Source organism: Furipterus horrens, unplaced genomic scaffold (genome assembly GCF_987537825.1).
Source record: "Furipterus horrens unplaced genomic scaffold, mFurHor1.1.pri manual_scaffold_13, whole genome shotgun sequence".
NCBI classification, from domain to species: Eukaryota; Metazoa; Chordata; class Mammalia; order Chiroptera; family Furipteridae; genus Furipterus; species Furipterus horrens.
Window position 1 is genome coordinate 36,053,322 of NW_028327183.1, and position 19,928 is coordinate 36,073,249.

A 19,928-nucleotide genomic window follows, 5' to 3' on the forward strand; every position below is an offset into this window, starting at 1 on the left:
ATACTTAAAAAGTAAAGAGAAACAGATTAAATCCACATTAATAATATTTTATTTAATCCCAATATGTTCAAAGTATTATCTTCTCATCAATTGATTTCAAAAGAAAAGTTTAACTTTTTTTTCTTTCTCTTCAATCCCCGCTGTCTTCCTTCTGGATCCAGAATAATTCAGTGGTGCCTCAAAGTTTGGGATTTGCAGGCTTTCACTTCAGGCCAAAGCTTCCATGCCGCCAAACTGCAGCTCGGCTTTCCTGCCTTTTCTTTCTATGTCTCAGTGTACATGCGCCGTGAGGGGCTGCACTGTGAGGAAACAGGAGGTAGTCCTTCAGTGAGGCCTTAAAATGCCTTTCTGTGTAGGTGCCCAGTTAAGCAGACGTGTTAAGGGGCGTGATGGCAGGGTGCTTAACGAGAAGTGGGTAGGAAACAGCCAAGAAGGGACTCCAGAACCAGGGAGCATGCACAGGTGCTGTGACCGGAAGTGCATGAGGAAAGATATAAAGTGACATGTGCAACTTTGGAGGCAGAGGTGGCCCTCCTGAGAAAAAGCCAGGGGACCCAGATCACGAAGCTCGAAGCTCGCAGCTCGCCGTCCTGCCCTGGCCGTCCAGCTGAGGGAGCTAGAAGAGGAGTAAGCTCTGGTGTTTGAAGCCAAGTTGGAGCTGGAAATTGACTTCTCCACTGAGGACATAAGAACTCTTGAGTTTGGGAGGAGGATTTATTCCTGGGCAGGGTCTTTGTGGAGAGGAAGTTGGGCTTCCTTGGGATCAAGAGAAACCTTGGGAGGTTTCTTTGAGTTGTATTGAGAAATGGTCAATGCCCAAGTAAAATGTGTTATCAAAAAATGTACCATATTTTAAAAGTTTACATTGAATGAGTTATACAGAAACATACCCAGGGCAATATTGTTTTGCACAAAACTTCATTTACAAGAAATAACGAGGTGGACTGGTAATGGGACATAACTTTTAAGTGTATAGTGAATGAGACTTCGATTTCTCAATCCAGTCATCCTGCCTCTGTAGCTCTCTGAAAAATCCCAATTGGAGGTAATTTAAGGAGTTTAAAGTTAGTTTTCCTGGCTCCTGAGAATAAGCTGTAAGGGATATTTGTGATAAATGGAGGTCTTGAGAGATCTTTCATCAGGTCATCAGTGCTGGAGGGACATGGATCCCTGGTGCTCCATTGGAAATGAGTAAAGAGGAGTGCTGTGTGTAGAAAGTGAGATTTGTCATGGTTGGGGAGGTTTGTCATTCTGGCTGAGACTGTCACAGTGACCATATGACCACATGTCATGTCAGGAAAGCAGAGCATCACGTGAGAGGTGCTGGGAGATTTTAAAGTAGAGTTCCTTGCCCATGGGAGAATAATATAAAAGGAGATTCATGCTATGGGAGATGCTATTGTAGGGCCAGGGTTGTGTGATATGTTGGAGAGGGAGCCCTTTGAAGGGAAGTTATTGTTTAGCAGTCTCTGGTGGAGGCTGGATTGTGCATATCCAGATGTAGACTTAGGTCCTTCATTCAATTCACAAATGTTTATTGACTGTCTACTCTGTGTCAGGTACTATGTACTAAGAATATAGTGGGAGAAAAGAGTTCCCTTCTTCATAGGACTGACCTTCTAGACCATTTGTATCTAATAGAAATAGAATTGGAGCCACATATATAATTTAAAATTTTCCAGTAGCCAATTTTTGAAAAAGAAAGAAGAAACAGGTGAAATTAATTTAAAATTTTAATGTATTTTATTTAACCCAACATATCTAAAACATTATTTCAAAATGTAATGTAAAGATCTTGGTGAGGTGTATATGCTCTTTTTCTTTTATTTTTGCAATGTCTTTAAAATGTGGTGTGTGTGTTTTACACTTGCCCTGTACCCCAGTTATGATTAATCACATTTAAGGTGCTCAATAGCCACATATGGCTCATCGCTACTATATTGGACAGTGCAGCTCTAAAGTGCTGTAAAGAAAACAAATTAACAGAGATGTTTCTTGTAGTGATAAATGCTATGACAAAAAAATACAGCAGGGTTAGAAGATCTAAAAGGCAGGTGATGTTTTAGGTAGGATGGTCAGACTGGGAAGGTCTCACTGAGGATGTGTCATCTCAAGAGACTTGAAGGAAGTGAGGGAGCAAGGGAAGGAGGGAATGAATTGTGCAGGCAGAGAGCAAGCTTGGCTTGTTTGAGGAGTCCCAAGGAAGTTAGATGGCTGAACCAAAGTAGGCAAGGTAGTTGAGGAAGGTAGGAGCTGGGGCCTGTGGTAAAGTCTATAGGGTTTTGTTCTGGAAGTAATTGGAAATCATTGAAGGTTTGAGAGTGGAAAGACTGCGTGATCTGGCCTAACATAAAAAGGAGGCTTTCAGAGCTCCTGGGAAATATCAAGGTATCCGTGGGTGACGGATGTGAAAGAGGTCAGTTGCAGTAGGGAACACTGAGGAACATTACCTCAAGTCACCAGATGGTGGGGGGACTCAGGTTTCCATGAGGAACAAGGAATGTGGGGGCTTTGTTAGTGGGAGAGGACTGAGGGCTTTTTATTTGTTTGGGTTGTCACTGGTTTGGGGAGGAGCACCCAGGAATGTTATCGTAGGTTCATATCTTTTGGGTGTTAGGAAATGCAGGGGGAGGTTTTAATAGGAAGATAGTCATCAAGAGCAATGTGTTGTGTTCACAGGAGCGTCTGAGGATATTTCGCCATTTGAAGTGCTCGGGCTGCCTCCGCAGTGCCCTTGTTTGTAATGAACCAGGCTCTCAGGAAGGACTGTATTTAGGAGGTCGCATAAAGAGTGGCATGTCAGTCACAGAATTCCCTCATGGCTGAATGGCTTTGGGCAGGTTAAAATTAAGGTGTCTTTATTATTGTTGCTTTAAAACATTTTACTATGAAATATTTCAAACATACATAAAAATATGAGAAACAATACTAACAAAGCCTAGGGTACACATCCCCCGACTTTATTCATTGCAACATTTTGACCTATTTGTTTCAAACTTGTTTTAAGAACTAAAAACATTACAGATATAGTGTGGCTTTGCATGTTTTCAAACTTTATATAAATGGCTTCACACTATAGGAATCATCTTGTGACTTGGTTTTTTCACTTAACATGTTTTTCAGACTCAGTCTGGTTCATACATGTAACTATCTCATTTTCATTGCTGGACACCTACCATCCCACTAGATGGATATACCATATTTTATTTTTCCATTCTCTAATTGGTGGGCATTTTGGTGGTTTCCATCTTTGAGCCATTGCAAGCATTGCTGCTGCGAAAATCATTATATCTACCTCTTTTGTGTATATATGCAAGAGTTTCTAGTGTATTCCTAGGACAATAGTTGCTGGGGTGCACATATCCACAACCTTGTACTTCAATCCTGGTTTTATCATTCAGGAATCTGATGAGAAACTTAAGTGGCAAAGTTAAATGCAGCCATGCTTTATCCCTTTGAGTTTTATTTTCACTTTCTGTAAAATGAACATGATAATAGTAGCTACTTCATAAAGTTGTAAGAATTAAATAAGAACATGAATGTAAAGTACTTAACACAATATCTTACACATGATAGGTGCTCAGTACCTGGGAGCTTTTAGGTCTTTGGGAGACAGGAAAGTAAAATGGTTAAAAGCTCACTCAGGCTTTGGAGTACTCTCATATAAGAGAATCTGGGTGTAAAGCCTGGCTCTGCTCCTTCCCCCCTGGATGCCTTTGGGAAATCACTTCACTTCTCTGAGCTTCAGTTTTCTCATCCATTATAAGAGAGCAAATGAGTGTAATTGTGAATATCTGTTCTCTATTTAAGAATCTCTCCAGGTCATGATCTGACTGGAGTTATATAGCATAATCATAACAGCTACCATTTGCAAATATGAATAAAATTAGGCTAACATTTATTGTTTCCTAGCTCCTATAAAGTATTGGTATTATTCTCACTTTACAAATGATGAAATTGAGGCCCTGACAGAATGGCCACCTGGGGGTCACATTGTTAATATAGTGGCAGGAACAGAATTTAAAACCAGATCTGGCTGATTTAAAACGTGTATTCTAACCACTAGGATACTTCTTTAAGTGACTCAACAGTTTCCTATCATTCTCAGCAATGGTTTCCAAACCTTTTTGAAGAAATGGAAGCATTTTGTCCAGCAAAATCTTACATCGAACCCCACTTTATAAAGCAAATGAAGTTAGAATTCCTCCAGTTAAAACAAGAGTAGTGGCTCTGCCAAGTTCTGGCTGTGTGAACCTAAACAAATTGCTTCATCTCTCTGAGATTCAGTTTCTCATTTGTTAAATGGGGTTAAGGATGCCAACCTAATAGCATTGTTATGTGGATCAACTGAGATAATATATGCAAAGCATTTGGCATAAAGCCTGGCTTATGATAAGAACCAAGTAAGAGTGATTGTTGTTGCAATTGTGGCTGTGGTTGTTAGCACCATCGGGACTCTCTTCACTGACCACAGGATGGAGTGGAAACTTCTCAGCTTCGTATTCATGGCCCTCCAACATCTGACCAAACCTGCATTTCTAGCCTTCAACACCTACGTTGTATCAAGCTGAGTTAGGTCCCCAATCCAGTTTCCTGCACTACTAGTTCTGTGTTTATGCTCACTGGGGGCACCCCCTTTGTCCTCTCTCTTGAGCCAAAAGTATGAACGTATGTTTTTTAAAAAATTATTTAAAACTTTCATTATGGAAACTTTCAAAATATACGAAAGTAAAAAGCTAGATTAAAGAACCCTCATGTATCTAGCTTTAGTAAATTCTGACCTTATTTCTTATATATACCCCAATCTACTCACCCCACTAGATTATTTTGAAGCAAATCCTAGTTTGTCATTTCATCTGTAAATTCATCTATATTCCTTTTGTAAACACATAACTACAGTACCATTTTCACATCTTAAAAAATGAATATTTTTTAATGTCAATCTGTCAGTGTTCAAATATTCTTCACCTCATAAATTTTTTTTTAGTTGATTTGTTCAAATCAGGATACAGATAAGATCTATACATTGCAATTAAGCAATATGATCCTTAAATTTGTTCTTATCTTTAAGTTTCTACTCTACCCCCTTTTTTTCCTTCTTCAATATTTTGTTGAAGAAACTAGGCCATTAGTCCTTGAAAATTTCCCATGGAAAATGCCGAGGTGGTTTGGATAATTTCTTCTCCCTGGACCCTTTAACAGGTTCCTCTGTACCTTCCCCTCATCCCCTGCAAACTGACAGATCTAGATTCTAGAGGTTTAATCAGATTTGGGGTTAACATTTGGCAAGAATACTTCATAGGTGGTGACCTGTGCCTTGTCTGGTCTCTTAGTATTGGGTGCATCCATGGGTTCACAGAGTGTCAGTCTGTTCCACCAAGTAGAATGGACTGGAATGCGCATGTGTGAGCAATGACTGCACTGTACTAGTCATCGGAGGCAGTAGGTGCCATTGAATGAGCACATGTGCTGTGTGGCTGTCACATTCAAAATGACCAAGCCAGTAGAGCAACAAGTCTGCATCAGATTTTGCATTAATCTTGAACATTTTTCTGCTTTCGGGGACAAAGCAATGAGTGCAGCACAGATAAAAGTGTGGCACAAACGCTTCAAAGATTCTTTAATGGTCAAGAATCCATTGAAAGCGATCCACATTCCGGACAGCCTGCAACAAGCAGAACACCTGAGAATGTTCAACATGTATGGGTTGCAATCAATATCTAGGGATTCCAAAAACTACTGTGTCAAGATTTTGATGCAGAGTTTTTCAGTGAAACATCAAGTCACCCAGGTGACTCAGCCACTCTACAGCCCAAATTTGGCACCCCATGACTTCTGGCTTTTACCAAAACTAAATTACCTTTGAAAAGGAAGAGATTTCACACCGTTGATGAGATTCAGGAAAATACAATTGGGAAACTGATGGTGACTCCAACAAAGGATTTTGCGGAGTGTTTTGAACAGTGGAAGAGACGTTGAGAAAACTGTGTGTGGTTGCAACGTGCCTACTTTGAAGGGGACTGAGTCATCATTGTCCTATGTACAATGTTCTTGTATCTTCTATCTTCTTCAAGAAATGTCTCTTTTTCATAGTATATGGCTGTATACTTTCTGGACACACCTCGTTTGTATAAAGTGTATTTTGATGGGGTACAGGACACACTACCCCAAAACATGATGACTTGGCATGTTGAATATTTCAAGCTGAAGGAGTTTGAGAAAATAGATGCAGGAATGACTCTCTGACCTTCCCCTCAAGCAGGCCATAAGACCCTCAGGTCAGAAGTGCCCTCTTCAGCCTGAGTAAAGGAACATTTTTGTCTCCAAGACTGAGGAACTCCCAAGAGGAATGTGAAAGAACAGGCCTTGCTAAATTTCCCATAGTTTACTACATTGAGCTCATATCCTTTTGGTTCTGTCACATTTTTTCATGACTTTCCACTCTTCACCAAAAGTAGCACAAAAACATACATATTAACCTCTTCTTCAGGTCTTCATTTCCTTCTAAAGGCACCCATGTCCCATAAAACATATTAAATACATTTATGTGCTTTTCTCTTGTTAATCTTGATGCTGGAAATCAAGGCTCCTAAACTGAGGCATGTTCTCATGCCTCTCGGCCCAGGTGTTCTATGACCCGAGCTGGCGAGCTGGACTCACTAGTGCCGACAGTCTTTGACTGATCAGGCCTCAGGGTTTCAAGACATTCTGTGACTTAAAAGGAATCTTGCTGAGTACTCCATCTTCCCTGATGTTGACAAGGAAACCAAACAAAGCCGAGCACAGGTAGTGCTGGTAGTGCTTAACCTTGTGTGCTTTCTGTTAATGTTTAAGGAACACTGTATCCATTCCCATAGTCTTAAGAGAATAGATGATTGAATTCCTGTTTTTTGTTTTTGATAGGAATCATTCTTTATAGTTTATGTATTAACCTCCTTTTGTTGTAATCCCAAGTAAGTAATCGTATATTGTAATTAATATTGGAATGTGCCTGTGAGCTCATTCTTTACCCTCCCTATTGATTTCTATACTTGTAAAACTCAATAGAAGGAGAGGTCTTTGCGCCGCTCGCTGCTGACCTGCCAGAGCGTGCGGCAGCCCTCCAACTGACTCATTCTCCTTGCTGGAATTACTTCCACACCCTCGCCACATTTAATACAACATAATCTATCTTTTGTTACAGAGAACCTGCTAAGAACCTAGAAAAGTAGAAGGAAAAGATACTTTTCCCTCTCCTACAATATACTTAAGGAAAAACTAAAAGCACTAACAGTAGAATCTTCCTCCTCCATTTTCCCCAACAGTGTAACTACTATCCTGAATTTTGCATTAGTCATTCTCTGGCTTTCCTTTTCTCAGTGGTTCTCAGGCTCTAGTACATCAGAATCACCTAGAGGGCTTGTTAAAACATAGATTATTGGGTGCTGCCATTTCTGATTCAGTACGTCTTCTAAGTTTCTTTTTTCTTTTTTTGTATATTTTATTGATTAATTTGTTACAATAGTTCCAATTTTTCCCCCTTCCCCCAGTAATCTCCCCCCCCCACCAGTCCACACCCATGGCCCATGTATACAAGCCCTCTGGCTTTACCCTTTCCCATATTCTTCTTTTTTTAAAAAAATCGATTAATTAATTTTTTATAACAATGAAAAATAACAATCCCCCCCTCAGACTTAAGATCCTTTATAATCTTATAAATGACAGTGGGCGAAGGCCTCGTGCTCCTCTAGCTGCTTCAAGCTGGACATGGTCATCGTCCTACCTACCTTCGGTACAGAAATCTCTAATAAGAGTGGGGGTGTGGAAGGGAGGGTGGCCTTCCCACCTGGGGAAGGATCTTGCAGACTCCAGGTCAGTTGGCTGTCCCTGGACCACAGCATGTTTGGTTTAACAGGCTGGTGTCCTTGTTGTATTCTAGTTCAGCCAAACCGTTGAGTCTCAGGAGGCAGCAATGCAGACAGGATTAAGTGAGGCCTATACGTACAGACAATCACTCAGGTAATGAGATCATAGGCTTATGCCCTATGAAAACAGAACACACGTGTTAATTTATGCAATATAACCTACAAACCAGTCTCTATATCTGCAAGACTCTCTTATTGGAAAGACATTCAGTTGCAAGGCATTTGACATTCTTCTTGCCTGTAAATTAAGCATCTTTGATGATGTCGCAGACCTAGTTTAACTTTCAAATGAAAGCAAACTTTAAGTGAAAATAAACTTTAAAGATAGTTAGCTGCACTACTTAATAGTCTACCACTGAGCATTATGGTTTTCTTGAATCGTGGTTTTTCTCCTTAAGGTTACCCTCCTTGTCATTAAAGGAACCACATTAAGTCCAGTTTTAACTTATCCTGCTCATTTGCATTAACACAACAAGAACAGCAAATAATCACATATGATCTTTACATCTGCTTTGCTGGAATTTACACAAGGAACCTCCAGGCTGACTTTCAGTCTGCCCTTCAGGGCACAGGAGCTGAGCCACATATCTTGCCTGTAAACACCTGTTTTTTCCAAGTCCTTCAGGTTTTCAATTGTGCCTTAAGGTCCCTTCTAGCCATCTTTCAGGAAAGCAACCTTCGTTCCTTCCCTGGAAAGATCACCATGGACCGCACAACCAACCAAGGTACCAGGCCTTTTTCCTTGTGGGCTTTTATTACCTTCGAAAGTCAATCCCAGTTCCTCAGGGCTTTTTGGTAACAACCAGAGCCCAGGCATGCCTCCTTTAGGCATGACATTCCAGTCAAAGTCATGATCAACAAAACCTCTGTTAACAACTGGTCTTATTAGTTTTATGCAAAGAACCTTATGTCATTGCTTACTTCATCAGAATGCCAAATTCTGGAGGGATCCGGTAGAGGGGAAAATATACAATGTGAAGAAAAATCCTTGTCCTTCTAATAATCACTAAAATTGCATTTCTATATTTTACACCTTCTTTTGTTCACTGTCCTACATGTGAGGTCTTGGGGGGAGCGGTTGCTGGCTCATTTATCAGTCCATCTTGCTTTCATTTTTCTCCCCCCACTAAAAATTTTTGTTTGTTTGTTTTTCTATTACAGTAGTCCCACTTTTTTCCCTATTGCTTACCTGTCCCCTGCCCACCCCTTCTCCCAGAGTCAGTCACCACCCAGTTGTCCATGTCCATGGGTCATTTATACATGTTCTTTGACTAGACCCTACCCCTTCTTACCCTCTTCTCTCCCTCCTCCCTCCCCCCTTGTCACTATTAGTCTACTCCTTGTTCACATACCTCTGGTTCAATTTTGCTCATTTGTTTGTGTTGTTCATTAGTCTCCTGTATCAGGTGATAGCATAAGGTATTTTTCTTTCATTGCCTGGCTTATTTGCTAAGCATAATTCTCTCTAGTCCCATCCATGCTGTTGCAAATGGTAGAAGTTCCTTCTTTCTTTCTGCTACATAGAACTCCATTGGGTACATGTACCACAGTTTTTTGATCCACTCATCCACAGTGGGCACTTAGGTTGTTCCCAGCACTTGGCTATTGTAAATAGTGCTGCTATGAACATAGGGGTGCATAGGTTATTTTGAATTGGCGTTTCAGGATTCTTTGGGTATAATCCTAGCAATGGAATCGCTGGTTCAAAAGGCAGTTCCATTTTTAGTTTTTTGAGGAAATTCCATACTGTTTTCCATAGTAGCTGCACCAGCCTGCATTCCCACCAGCAGTGCACTAGGGTTCCCTTTTCTTCGCATCCTCGTCAGCACATGTTGTTTGTTGATTTGTTGATGATGACCATTCTGACTGGTGTGAGGTGGTATTTCATTGTGGGGTTTTTTTAATGTATATTTTATTGATTATATTGTTACAATAGTTCCAATTTTTTGCCCTTTGCTCCCCTCGGCCCAGCACCCCCCTCTTCCAGAAATCCCCCCCAAGTCCATGCCCATGGGTCGCACATACAAGCTCTCCCACTTCACCCTTTTATATATTCTTCTTCTTTTTTAAAAATAATTAATTAATTACTTTAACAATAAAAAATAGCAATCCCTCCCTCTCAGACTTAAGACCCTTTGTAATCTTATAAATGACAATGGGCGACGCTCTGAAGCTCCTCTAGCTGCTTCAAGCTGGACATGGTCATCGTCCTACCTACACTTGGGTCCAGAAATCCCTAATAAGAGTGGGGGTGTGGAGGGGAGGGTGGTCTTCCCATCATTGTGGTTTCTATTTGTATCTCTCTGGCAGCTAGTGATGTTGAGCATTCTTTCATATGTCTATGGACCCTCTGTATGTCCTCTTTGGAGAAGTGTTTGTTCAGGTCCTTTGCCCATTTTTTAATTGGGTTGTCTGTCTTCTTGGTGTTGAGTCATATAAGTTCTTTATATATTTTGGAGATCAATCTCTTGTCCGAGGTATCATTGGCAAATATATTTTCCCATATGGGTGGTTCCCTTTTCATCTTGCTCATGTTTTCTTTTGCTGAGAAGAAACTCTTTAGTTTGATGTAGTCCCATTTGTTTATTCTTTTCTTTATTTCCCTTGCCATAGGAGATATATCAGTGAAAATTTGCTATGAGGGATATCTGAAATTTTCCTGCCGATGTTTTCCTCTAGGACTTTTATGGTGCTGCAGCTTACATTTAAGTCTTTGATCCATCTTGAGTTTATTCTGGTGTATGGTATAAGTTGGTGGTCTAGTTTCATTTTTTGCATGTCCCTGTCCAGTTCTCCCAACACCATTTGTTGAAGAGGCTCTTTTCACTCCATTTTACATTCCTCCCCCCTCTGTCAAATATTAGTTGACCATATAGACCTGGGTTTATTTCTGGGCTCTCTATTCTGTACTATTGATGTAGATTTCTGTTCTTATGCCAGTACCAGACTGTTTTGATTACTGTGGCCTTGTAGTATAGTTTGGTATCAGGTATTGTGATTCCTCCTACTGTGTTCTTCCTCAAGATTGCTGTGGATATTTGAGGCATTTTTTTTTTATTTCATATAAATTTTTGAAATATTTATTCTAGGTCTGTGAAATATGTCATTGGTATTTTAATAGGGATTGCATTGAATCTATAAATTGCTTTGGGTAGTATGGACATTTTAATAATGTTGATTCTTACCATCCATGAACATGGTATATGCTTCCATTTACTTGTATCTTTTTAAATTTCTTTCTTCAGTGTTATGTAGTTTTCTGAGTACAGGTCTTTTACCTCCTTGGTTAAGTTTATGCCTAAGTACTTTTTTTTATTTTTATTTTTTTTTTGGTTCTATAGTAACTGGGATTTTTTTCTAGTTTCTATCTCTGATATTTTATTGTTGGTGTACAGAAATGAGGTCTTCGAAGTTTCCATGTGTTGCTACTGCTGATCCCAGGATGACACTTTGAGAACCACTGCTTTACCTCAGAGGTAGTCTTGATTTCTGTATGATGACTCTGGTGCTTCCCCAAAACCTAGCTACTTCATAAATGTGTCTTAAGAACCTCCCTCATTTTTTCTCTACTTCATTTCCTATTACCCAATTTGTGAGTATTTAATCTTTGCTATATATTTTAATTGATTTTGGCATTTTACCAGTCTCCATTTTTTCTTTTTCTATTCATGATCCCATTTATAACTTGCTTCTCATTTGTGTATGTGTCTATCTATTATTGTTAGTTAACCAGAAGGAAGGGTATGAGCAACATTTACATGTCTTAGTCATCTAGTCTGCAAGCTCTTTGAAAGCAGGAACCAAGTGAAGGGGCTCAGAATATGCCACCCCAAAATATGCCACTTTGGCACATTGATGATTTTGAGCTGAAGGCACTTGAGACACAGAGGATGTAAGGAGGTCTCTGTCCTCCCCCTTTCTACCTAAAGGCAGGTCATAACATTTTTCTTGAGAAAAGAGCCTTCCCTGCACCAAGAAGAGAAGAAAAATCTAATCACCAGAGTCTGGGAATCAACTCAGGTTTGTATAAACAAATCTACTAAAATAACCCTGGTCTGTCATTAGTTTCACCCATATGCTTCCTAGTCAATGTTTCACAGTTTATTGCCCCTAGTTCAAGCCCCTTTGTGTTGTCACATCCCCACAATCTGTTGTTCTTTATATTAGGAAGAATATAAGCTTTGGGGCTTAACAGCTTCTTTGAGACTTTATTTTTCTTTGGAACACTCTAATGTACATGTAAAAATATTAAATAAATTTGTATGCTTTCTTCTGTTAATCTGTCTTATGTCAGTTTACTTCTTAAACCAGCCATAGAACTTAAGAGAGCAACTGTGACTCATATTTAAGCCAATCACAGGTCCATTATTCTCTGATTCTCCCAGTTTTCAAGAGAAACTGAAAATAATCCCAACTAATTCAACATTTTAAGACACAGAGCAGGCACACAGAGGACACAGAGATTCCATGAAGAGAAGTCTTCAGGAACTGAAACTGAATTCATTTCATGTTTGAAGACCTTTGCAATGCATGGATATACGGATGGATGGATGGGGAGTTGAGTGACTGAGTGACTGAGTAAATAATGAATCTGGGTTATTGTGGCAGCTCTTTGGGAGAATAGAAGAAACAAGTTATTGTTCAGTACCTACTACATATCTGGCCTTGTGCAAGGAGCTGACCTTAGCTCATTTGACCTTCACAACACCACAAGGTCATTATTATCATTCTTGTTTATTTCTACAGATGAAGAAATTGTTGCCTAGAAAGGCCCAGGGTCACACCGCTAGTTTTCTTTATTTATAACCTACCTAATTTAGAAAAATACAAAAGGATTTCAGATGGACTCATATGATTTAAGCTGGATCCTCAGCCTGGGATTCCAGATAGCTGTTATACCAAATTGTCACCACCAAGAGAATCAGGTTCTCAAAAGGCAAGAGGTGGAGGGCGACAGTAGTTTTGGAGTCAGTTTGATTCCTTGGGCATCTTACCAAGCAACTCACAGCTCCACACTCCTCAAGGATGTCAGCCAGTACTAAAGAGCTAAGACACAAGGGGTCTCTTGCCATCTTGATAGGCCCCTCCCACTTCTTTCTATCTTACTACCCTCTCAGAATTCAAGATTTTTGCCTACCAGCCTTGGAGTCCACTCCATCTTAAGTCCTTTCTAGAGCCCAGTAGGATGAGAGATGGAGATACAGGAGCTATTTGGTTGGAAAATATTTTATTGGAATTATTGAGCCAAGAAAGAGTGATTGTAGGATGGTGATCAGATCCCACATTAGCCCCCTCTTCCACTGGGTATCAGCAGTGCTGGGTCTTGAAGGGAACGGTCACTGGGCATCAGGAGTTGCACTCCTCAATCCTTTCAGCTAGAAGGAGAGAGAGTATGGTCAGATTGGGGACCCCTGGGTGCAGGGACCTGGAGTCCTCCATAAGGAAGCCCAAGATGGGGTGGGGCACTGATGGAAAGGAATCTCTGTGCCAGTCTAAGTCCCCATTCTCTAACTTTTATAGCTGAGATTTTCCTTAACTTTGGTGAGAAGAAAGTTTATCCTTCTTTCACTGTCCAGACTGTCCCTCCCAGATCCTCTGTTTCTTCCCCCACCCCCAAGCTCCTTTTCCTCTTAACACTTACTACCTCTTACCTTAGGAAAGGCATCCCAATTGAGGAAAGGAAGCTTCCTTTTGATAGTCTGAGGTAGAAAAAGAGAATGAGAGCTATGTTACATGTCAGGTGAGCATGGATCAGTAAGCACTCACTGAGTGAGCTCTCTGCAGAGGTGATGGTGTTGTTTTATAATTAGTAAAAGTTAATAATTTCTGTGCCCTTGTTCTGTGTCTGCCTTGTACTAACTGCTTTACAGGCATAATTTTGTTTGGTGTTCATAGAACCTTTTGATGCATGTACTGTGATCATCCCCACATCACAAATGAGGACGCTGAGGCTCAGAGAACTGAAGACATTTCCATGAGGGCACATAACAAGTGTGTGCAGAATCATGTGATGCAAGCTCTAGTTACAGCATTGTCACTAACTTAGCCTTCTAAGTTTGGGTAAGCCACCCAACTTAGGACCTCAGTTTCTTCCTAGAGGATGAGGGGGTTCAAATAAACTCTTGACTGATTAAGGTTTTCCTTTTCTGGAATTGTCTTTGTGGCCCTCACTGCCATGTTAGGAAAATAAGGTATAGCCATGACGGGCTCCCGGGGAAACTTTCTTTGCTGGACAGCATCCAAGCTCAGCAGTTTCTCCCTCCTAGAACTCAGGAAAAAACCCAGAGGGTTAGAACTAGTACGAGTTGCCACTACCCTGGATGGACTGCAAACAGTCAAGGAGAATAAGGAGTGCCCAGGCACTTACCTCGAAGAGGGCATGCCAGTTCAGGAATTCCTCATTCTTAAAAGCCTGTGGGGAGAGGGAGACCAGAAGAGGGTCAGTTCCAGGGGAGTACAGAGCTTCGCCCCTACCCCTCTGGAAAAGATGAAGGAACCATGGCAGTTTTGCAAGCTATCTACTAAGGCATTGATCTTTCTGATGTGGGTATTTATGGAGGAAGCCCTGCAAAATTATACTTACAGATCGTAACTTGTCGATGTTCAGGAACTGGGTGTTAAAGGCCTAGGCAAAGAAGCAAGATATTAGAAAAGGTGCTAAGGAGCATGAAGATGAAGAGATAGGGACAAACTCATGGCTGGAGTATTGGAAAATGGGTGTTTACCTCAGGTCCTTTTGCATAATTACCAATGGTGGTTTCTTCCTGGAAAGGGAAGGGGAGAAAGGAGCCAAATGATCACATGACAGCAAATCCCTCTTCCCAAACCCTCCCAATCAGCTCTGCCTTCCTCCACAGGCCAGTCCCTGAGCATATAGCCCATTCTCCACATGGGGCCCCAATTAACCCAGTCTGTTCCAGCAAGGCAGATAGCTTACGGATGTACAAGGTGAAGGGAAGGATATTTGTAAGATAGAGAAGTGAAAAACCTAGACTGCATCAGGTGGAAAGGGTGGAGAAAGAGGACTCCTCCCAAGAAAAACAAGCTAGTAATTGTTCCACATTTGCCTTGGGATGTTCCTGAGACACCCATGCTTAACACAGAGAGCTGGGTGGTGGAGATTAGCTAGCCAGTAGAAGCCAAGCTGCTGAAGTGCTTGGCCTGCCTTGAATTGATTAAAGTTGGTTTGCTTTGTGACTTTATTGCCACCAAAGTCCCAGCTTCTGTTTTCCTCCTCCACTTGGCAACTCCCCCAGGCCTCAGTGCAGCCCATCTTGTCATTCTCCCAACTTGCCCAGCTTCATTGTTTCTTATTCCTTTCTTTCCACAACGAAGGTCACAAACAGGTAGCTTACAGGCTAGACCCAAATGTTTAGACCTCATAGGCTTTTTTAAATTTTAAATTAAACATTTTTAATTAGTAATAATTCATAGATCAGATTTCCAGCTACTCCTGAAAATTTTTAAACTCTGGCCACACTGGGTACATTCTCCCACTTTGCAGCAGTCAGACTGTCCCCTTTTAAATAGGGTAGTTTGCTCCATCTCCCCGGAGGCCCCACTAGCCCTCTTGCTCACTGACATCACTTGCTTGGATCCTAAGCAATTGAATTTGTGACCTTTGTCATAGACTTTTAAGTCCAGCATGCACATTCTCCCTCCACCTTGGGATAAGATGGGGATAGAGAGGCCTCAGGGTTCCTCCTGGCTAGAGACTGACTCATAAGGATTTTTGCTGTGGCTTAGGTTTAGAGATAGTAGGGAGCTTCCAGTCACCTGGAAGCTGTTGCCAGAGATACAAATGAAGCAAAGGTGAAGAAAAACCCAGACAACCAGCCTTCACCCCTGTCTCCTCCCAGGATTCAGTTGTCCAGCCTCTGTAGTTGAGATTTTCCTTAACTTTGGTGAAAAAAAGGAAGAAGGTGTATCCTCCTTTCACTGTCCTCACTCTCCCTCACAGATCCTCTGCTTCTTCCCCCATTCCCAACCTCCTTATCCTTACCCACCCCATACTTCACCATCCCTTCCAGAAATAAAATCATCTCCATCCCTACAGATATTCCTAGGAATGTTTTGTTTCCTTCCTCCTTTCTTTCCTTTCTTAGAGCACCAGCTTTTCACTCAACCCCTGATAATATTCAAAAATAAGAACCACTTATCCAGGAATGGACAGAAGGTAAAGAAATTGAAGAGTAAGTGAGGTAATAAGTGTAAGAAATAGAGAATCCAGGTGATGTGCTCACCTTAGAACTACCCAGGGCAGCCCCCTGAGCAGAGTGGAGCGCCAGAAGAGAGAGAAGAACCACAGCAGAAAGGACTGGGATCTTCATGGTGTCAAGGTTGGGGTGCTCTGAGGCGGGGCCTCACTGCTTGCCCTTTATATTCCTAGGGAGGCAGATGTGAGCAGAAATGGGGTCCCCACCCCACTGACTCACCCCCAGATCCTGTCGCCCACCCCTGGGGCTCTGGGAGGGGAGGTGTGGACTGTTCCCCATTTACCTTGGATTTCTCAATTCACATTCTGCCCTAGGCAATAGGAAGGTGAGGTGGCAATGGGATTCTTCATGCAAATGGAGCTGGGATGGAGACAGGTTGGACCTGTCTCTCCAGGGGATTGGCAGTGGCACCCAAGCACCTTTCCTTTTGTCTGTCTCTTTTCCTTATATCCTTCATTCCTCTCTTATAATTCAAGCCTTTTTTCACCCTACCCAGTTCTGTCTAAACTCCTTAGACTGGCATTGAAGACCTTCCACACTCTGGTCTCAACCTGCCTTTCTAACTTTTTCTTCCTACACTGCCTTTGCACATTCCTCACATTCTGGCCAAACTAGACTCCAAACTGAATATACTCTTCTTTTTCTTCCTCCAGCCATTTTCCCATGCTGTTCCATATTCCTAAAATGTCCTTCTCTCATCTCCAATTCTCAGAACCCAACAGCCATCATGGGTGAAGTTTTCTGATTTCTCCCATCATCCCCCATCCCCTCGCCCCCACACATTTTGCCCTTCTCAGGATTGCTATGTCAATTCATTTGTATCTATCTGACATTGCACCTAGAGTAACTTATTTTCTTCTTATTTTCCTCCTAGAACATTAAGTTCCTTGAGGTCAGGAACTACAATATATCTTAAGCACCTCTATATCCCTCAAGCACTGTGCCTTACGCAGAGTACAGGTGAGCCAACATTTGTTAGATTGGATGTGTTAGAATTCAAGCATTCTTCCACCAAGCTGTACCCTTTCCTCCTTTGTGATGGACCCCTCCCATTATCCAACTTCATTGTTTATTTATTTATTATTTTTCTATTACAGTTATCCCACTTTTTCCCCTATTGCTCCCCCCAACCCCACCCACCGCTTCTCCCACAGTCAATCCCCACCCCATTTTCCATGTGCATGGGTCATTTATACTAGTTCCTCGACTAGACCCTTCCCCTTGTTACTCCCCTTCTTCCCCTCCCTTCTACCCCCTTGGTCACTCAACTTCTCATCTTTTACTCTTAGGCCTTCAGAGAGACAACTGTTTTGAGCAAAGACAAGGAATAGAAAAAAAAATGCAAAACAGGTCTTAGAGATACCCAATTGGAGATGGGATCTAAGTCCTGAACTTTGAATGCCTACTTCATCTCATTGACTTATCCCACCCTCCACTTCACTCCCCCAGCTTAGGAGTTGTATCACCTCAAAGTGACAAAACATCCTAATCAAGCAACCCTCTCCACAATGAAGTTCAGGTGGCCCAACTGGTTCCTGGTGTAATAGGGAGGTGCTGGAACATGAACTAGTGCTACCAGGACAAAGCAAGACCTTATTTAAGAGTGGGCCACTTTACCCAACCTGATGCAATGCACACTAGATGGCAGTCCTAGAGTGGGAGGGCTGCAGTCATTCCTGAACAATCTTTATAAACCCCAGAAGCACTTCAGTTCAATTCTCATGCTGCCCCCACACTCCAGTCCCTGATATCTTGTCCCTCTTTAGACTTAGGAAACCGCCTCTGTTTTCAAAATGACATCTCCCTCTTTTCAGAGATGGAGTCAATGCTTGAGGGACACTCAGTAAGCACAGATGACCTGTGACAGTGGGTGCCATGTGCGGTTGGTGCTACTGCAGAAGACAAGTGAAAAACAAATGACTGCAGTGAGTGGAGTGCCTCCCAAAACATTTTCTGGAGGACATAAGTTTTTATATGTAATGAATTCTCACTACTTAATTAACAGTGACTGAAAGAGCTTATTAACCACCATTCTATCAGCATAGAGTCAACTCCAAGAGCAAAAGGAATGAAGAATAGAACTGCTATTGTAAAATCAACTGTAATTAGACATGATAATGCAGGAATACTTTGGCATATACAGCAACAGATGATCCCAACACCATCTATTTGTCTCTGGAGTTCTTTAGCAACCAACTGACTTCCCTGTTTTCCTCTCCACCTAATACTAATGCTGCTAATAATAATGTTAGCCAATTATTGATGTCTTACTATGTGGCAGCCTTGTGCTGAGTGCTCTAAGGGCATGATCTCATTGAAATATCAGTGATCCTGAGAGGTAGGTACTGCAAGTATTCACATTCTTTTGGTAGGGGAACCATAGCATATAGAGGTTAAGTAATTTACCCAACTCACACAGACAATGTGTGGCAAGGCCAGTGTTCAAACCCCAGGATTCCAGAGCCTGCATCTGTATTGCCTCTTTCCTATACAGTGGAGTAGTATCCTACAAAGGGCTTCAGCCAGCCCATATACTGCCTTGTGTGAATTAGACCCATGACTTGAGAACTGGGGTGGCAGGCTGCGTTTAGTTCCCATTAGCCTCCTTGCCCAGGTGTCCTTTGGGTGTGCAGCCCGCACAGCCACAGGTGTCAGCTCTGATCAAATGTGTATTAATTTCACTGAATTAAATGTTATATTGGCAAGATGAAAAGAGAGCGAGCTAAGAGATTAGTGGCACTCAGTGACCATATGCCCTAGAATGAATCTGCAATTGCCTTAGTTTCCAGATGCCTCATGTAGTATGAAAATCTTGCCACACCAAGTAGGTATTTAAAGATATTCCTAGTTCTAGTTCTAGTGTTTAAAGATAGGTACTTTTTTATAATGCCTTTAAACACAAACCAGCTATTTCATGTGCACAACCAAAGAAATTCTGTTCTTATGCTGGAGAAAAAACTGACTGCTAGATTTATGATTGGTTTCCATTTGGTACATTCTTGGTGGAATTTCAAGGGCAGTTGTGTGACTTATGCTGTAAGTGCTAACTAGTTTCTCTCTCCAAGCTCCTCACCCTTCCCCCATCTATACTGTCTCAGAGAGTCTGTGTTTTCTGAATGTCCAGTGTCCAGTGTCCAGTGTCCAGTGATCAGGCAGGTAGGAGAACTGTCACTGGGAGAACATCCCAGCATTTTGGGTAATGGATGGCAGGAAAATCAGCCTGGCATTCAGCATTGCTTTGGATGGATTGCAGAGCTCTGTGGCTCTGCATCAACCCATTTCTAAGTCTGGTTGATCTACTAGTTCCCTTTCTGAGCATACCAGTAAACCCCTGTTTTCCCACAGACCTGCCCCGACCCCACTGCAGATCTGTCAGAACTTGAGTATGGGTAGAAGGTGAGGCCCAGCCCTGATTGCTACATTAAAAACACACCTCAGTGTTGGGAGCTGGCCTCCTGGGTTCAGGGAAGGAATGGGGGATTTGAAGCAATGCCCACTGGGGCCTCAGGGCCTTGGTGAACACTGAGATGACAAGCTTTGGAGAGAAAGGGGGCCAGGTTGTGGAGCATTGGGGTATGTGGCGTATTGGGAGACAGAGCTCAGGGTATTCCTGTCCCATCCTTTCCACCCTCTGCCAGTGTTATTATCACACTCAAGAAATCAGTCACATTGCCCAGCAGGTCTGGTTTAGTCCTTGCCACCTACCCTCTCTCCCTGTGTACCCTTTGCTTGAACTTCTCTCAGAAAGACTTCCTGTACTGATCCAACTTAATTATGCTCCCTCCTTTGATTCTCTAATTCATGAATA

General features: G+C 41.9%; 1 protein-coding gene across 1 annotated transcript; it reads right to left on the minus strand.

Annotated features, from left to right (window-relative positions):
• Positions 1-13,114: 13,114 nt before the first annotated feature.
• Positions 13,115-16,263, minus strand: KRTDAP (keratinocyte differentiation associated protein). The gene is made up of 6 exons (XM_090260746.1): positions 16,148-16,263; positions 14,630-14,668; positions 14,488-14,529; positions 14,272-14,316; positions 13,556-13,603; positions 13,115-13,279 (listed from the first exon to the last, which is right to left on the minus strand). Exons 1-6 carry the CDS (start codon positions 16,232-16,234, stop codon positions 13,241-13,243), a joined length of 300 nt encoding a protein of 99 aa, XP_090116872.1. The 5' UTR covers positions 16,235-16,263; the 3' UTR covers positions 13,115-13,240.
• Positions 16,264-19,928: the final 3,665 nt, after the last annotated feature.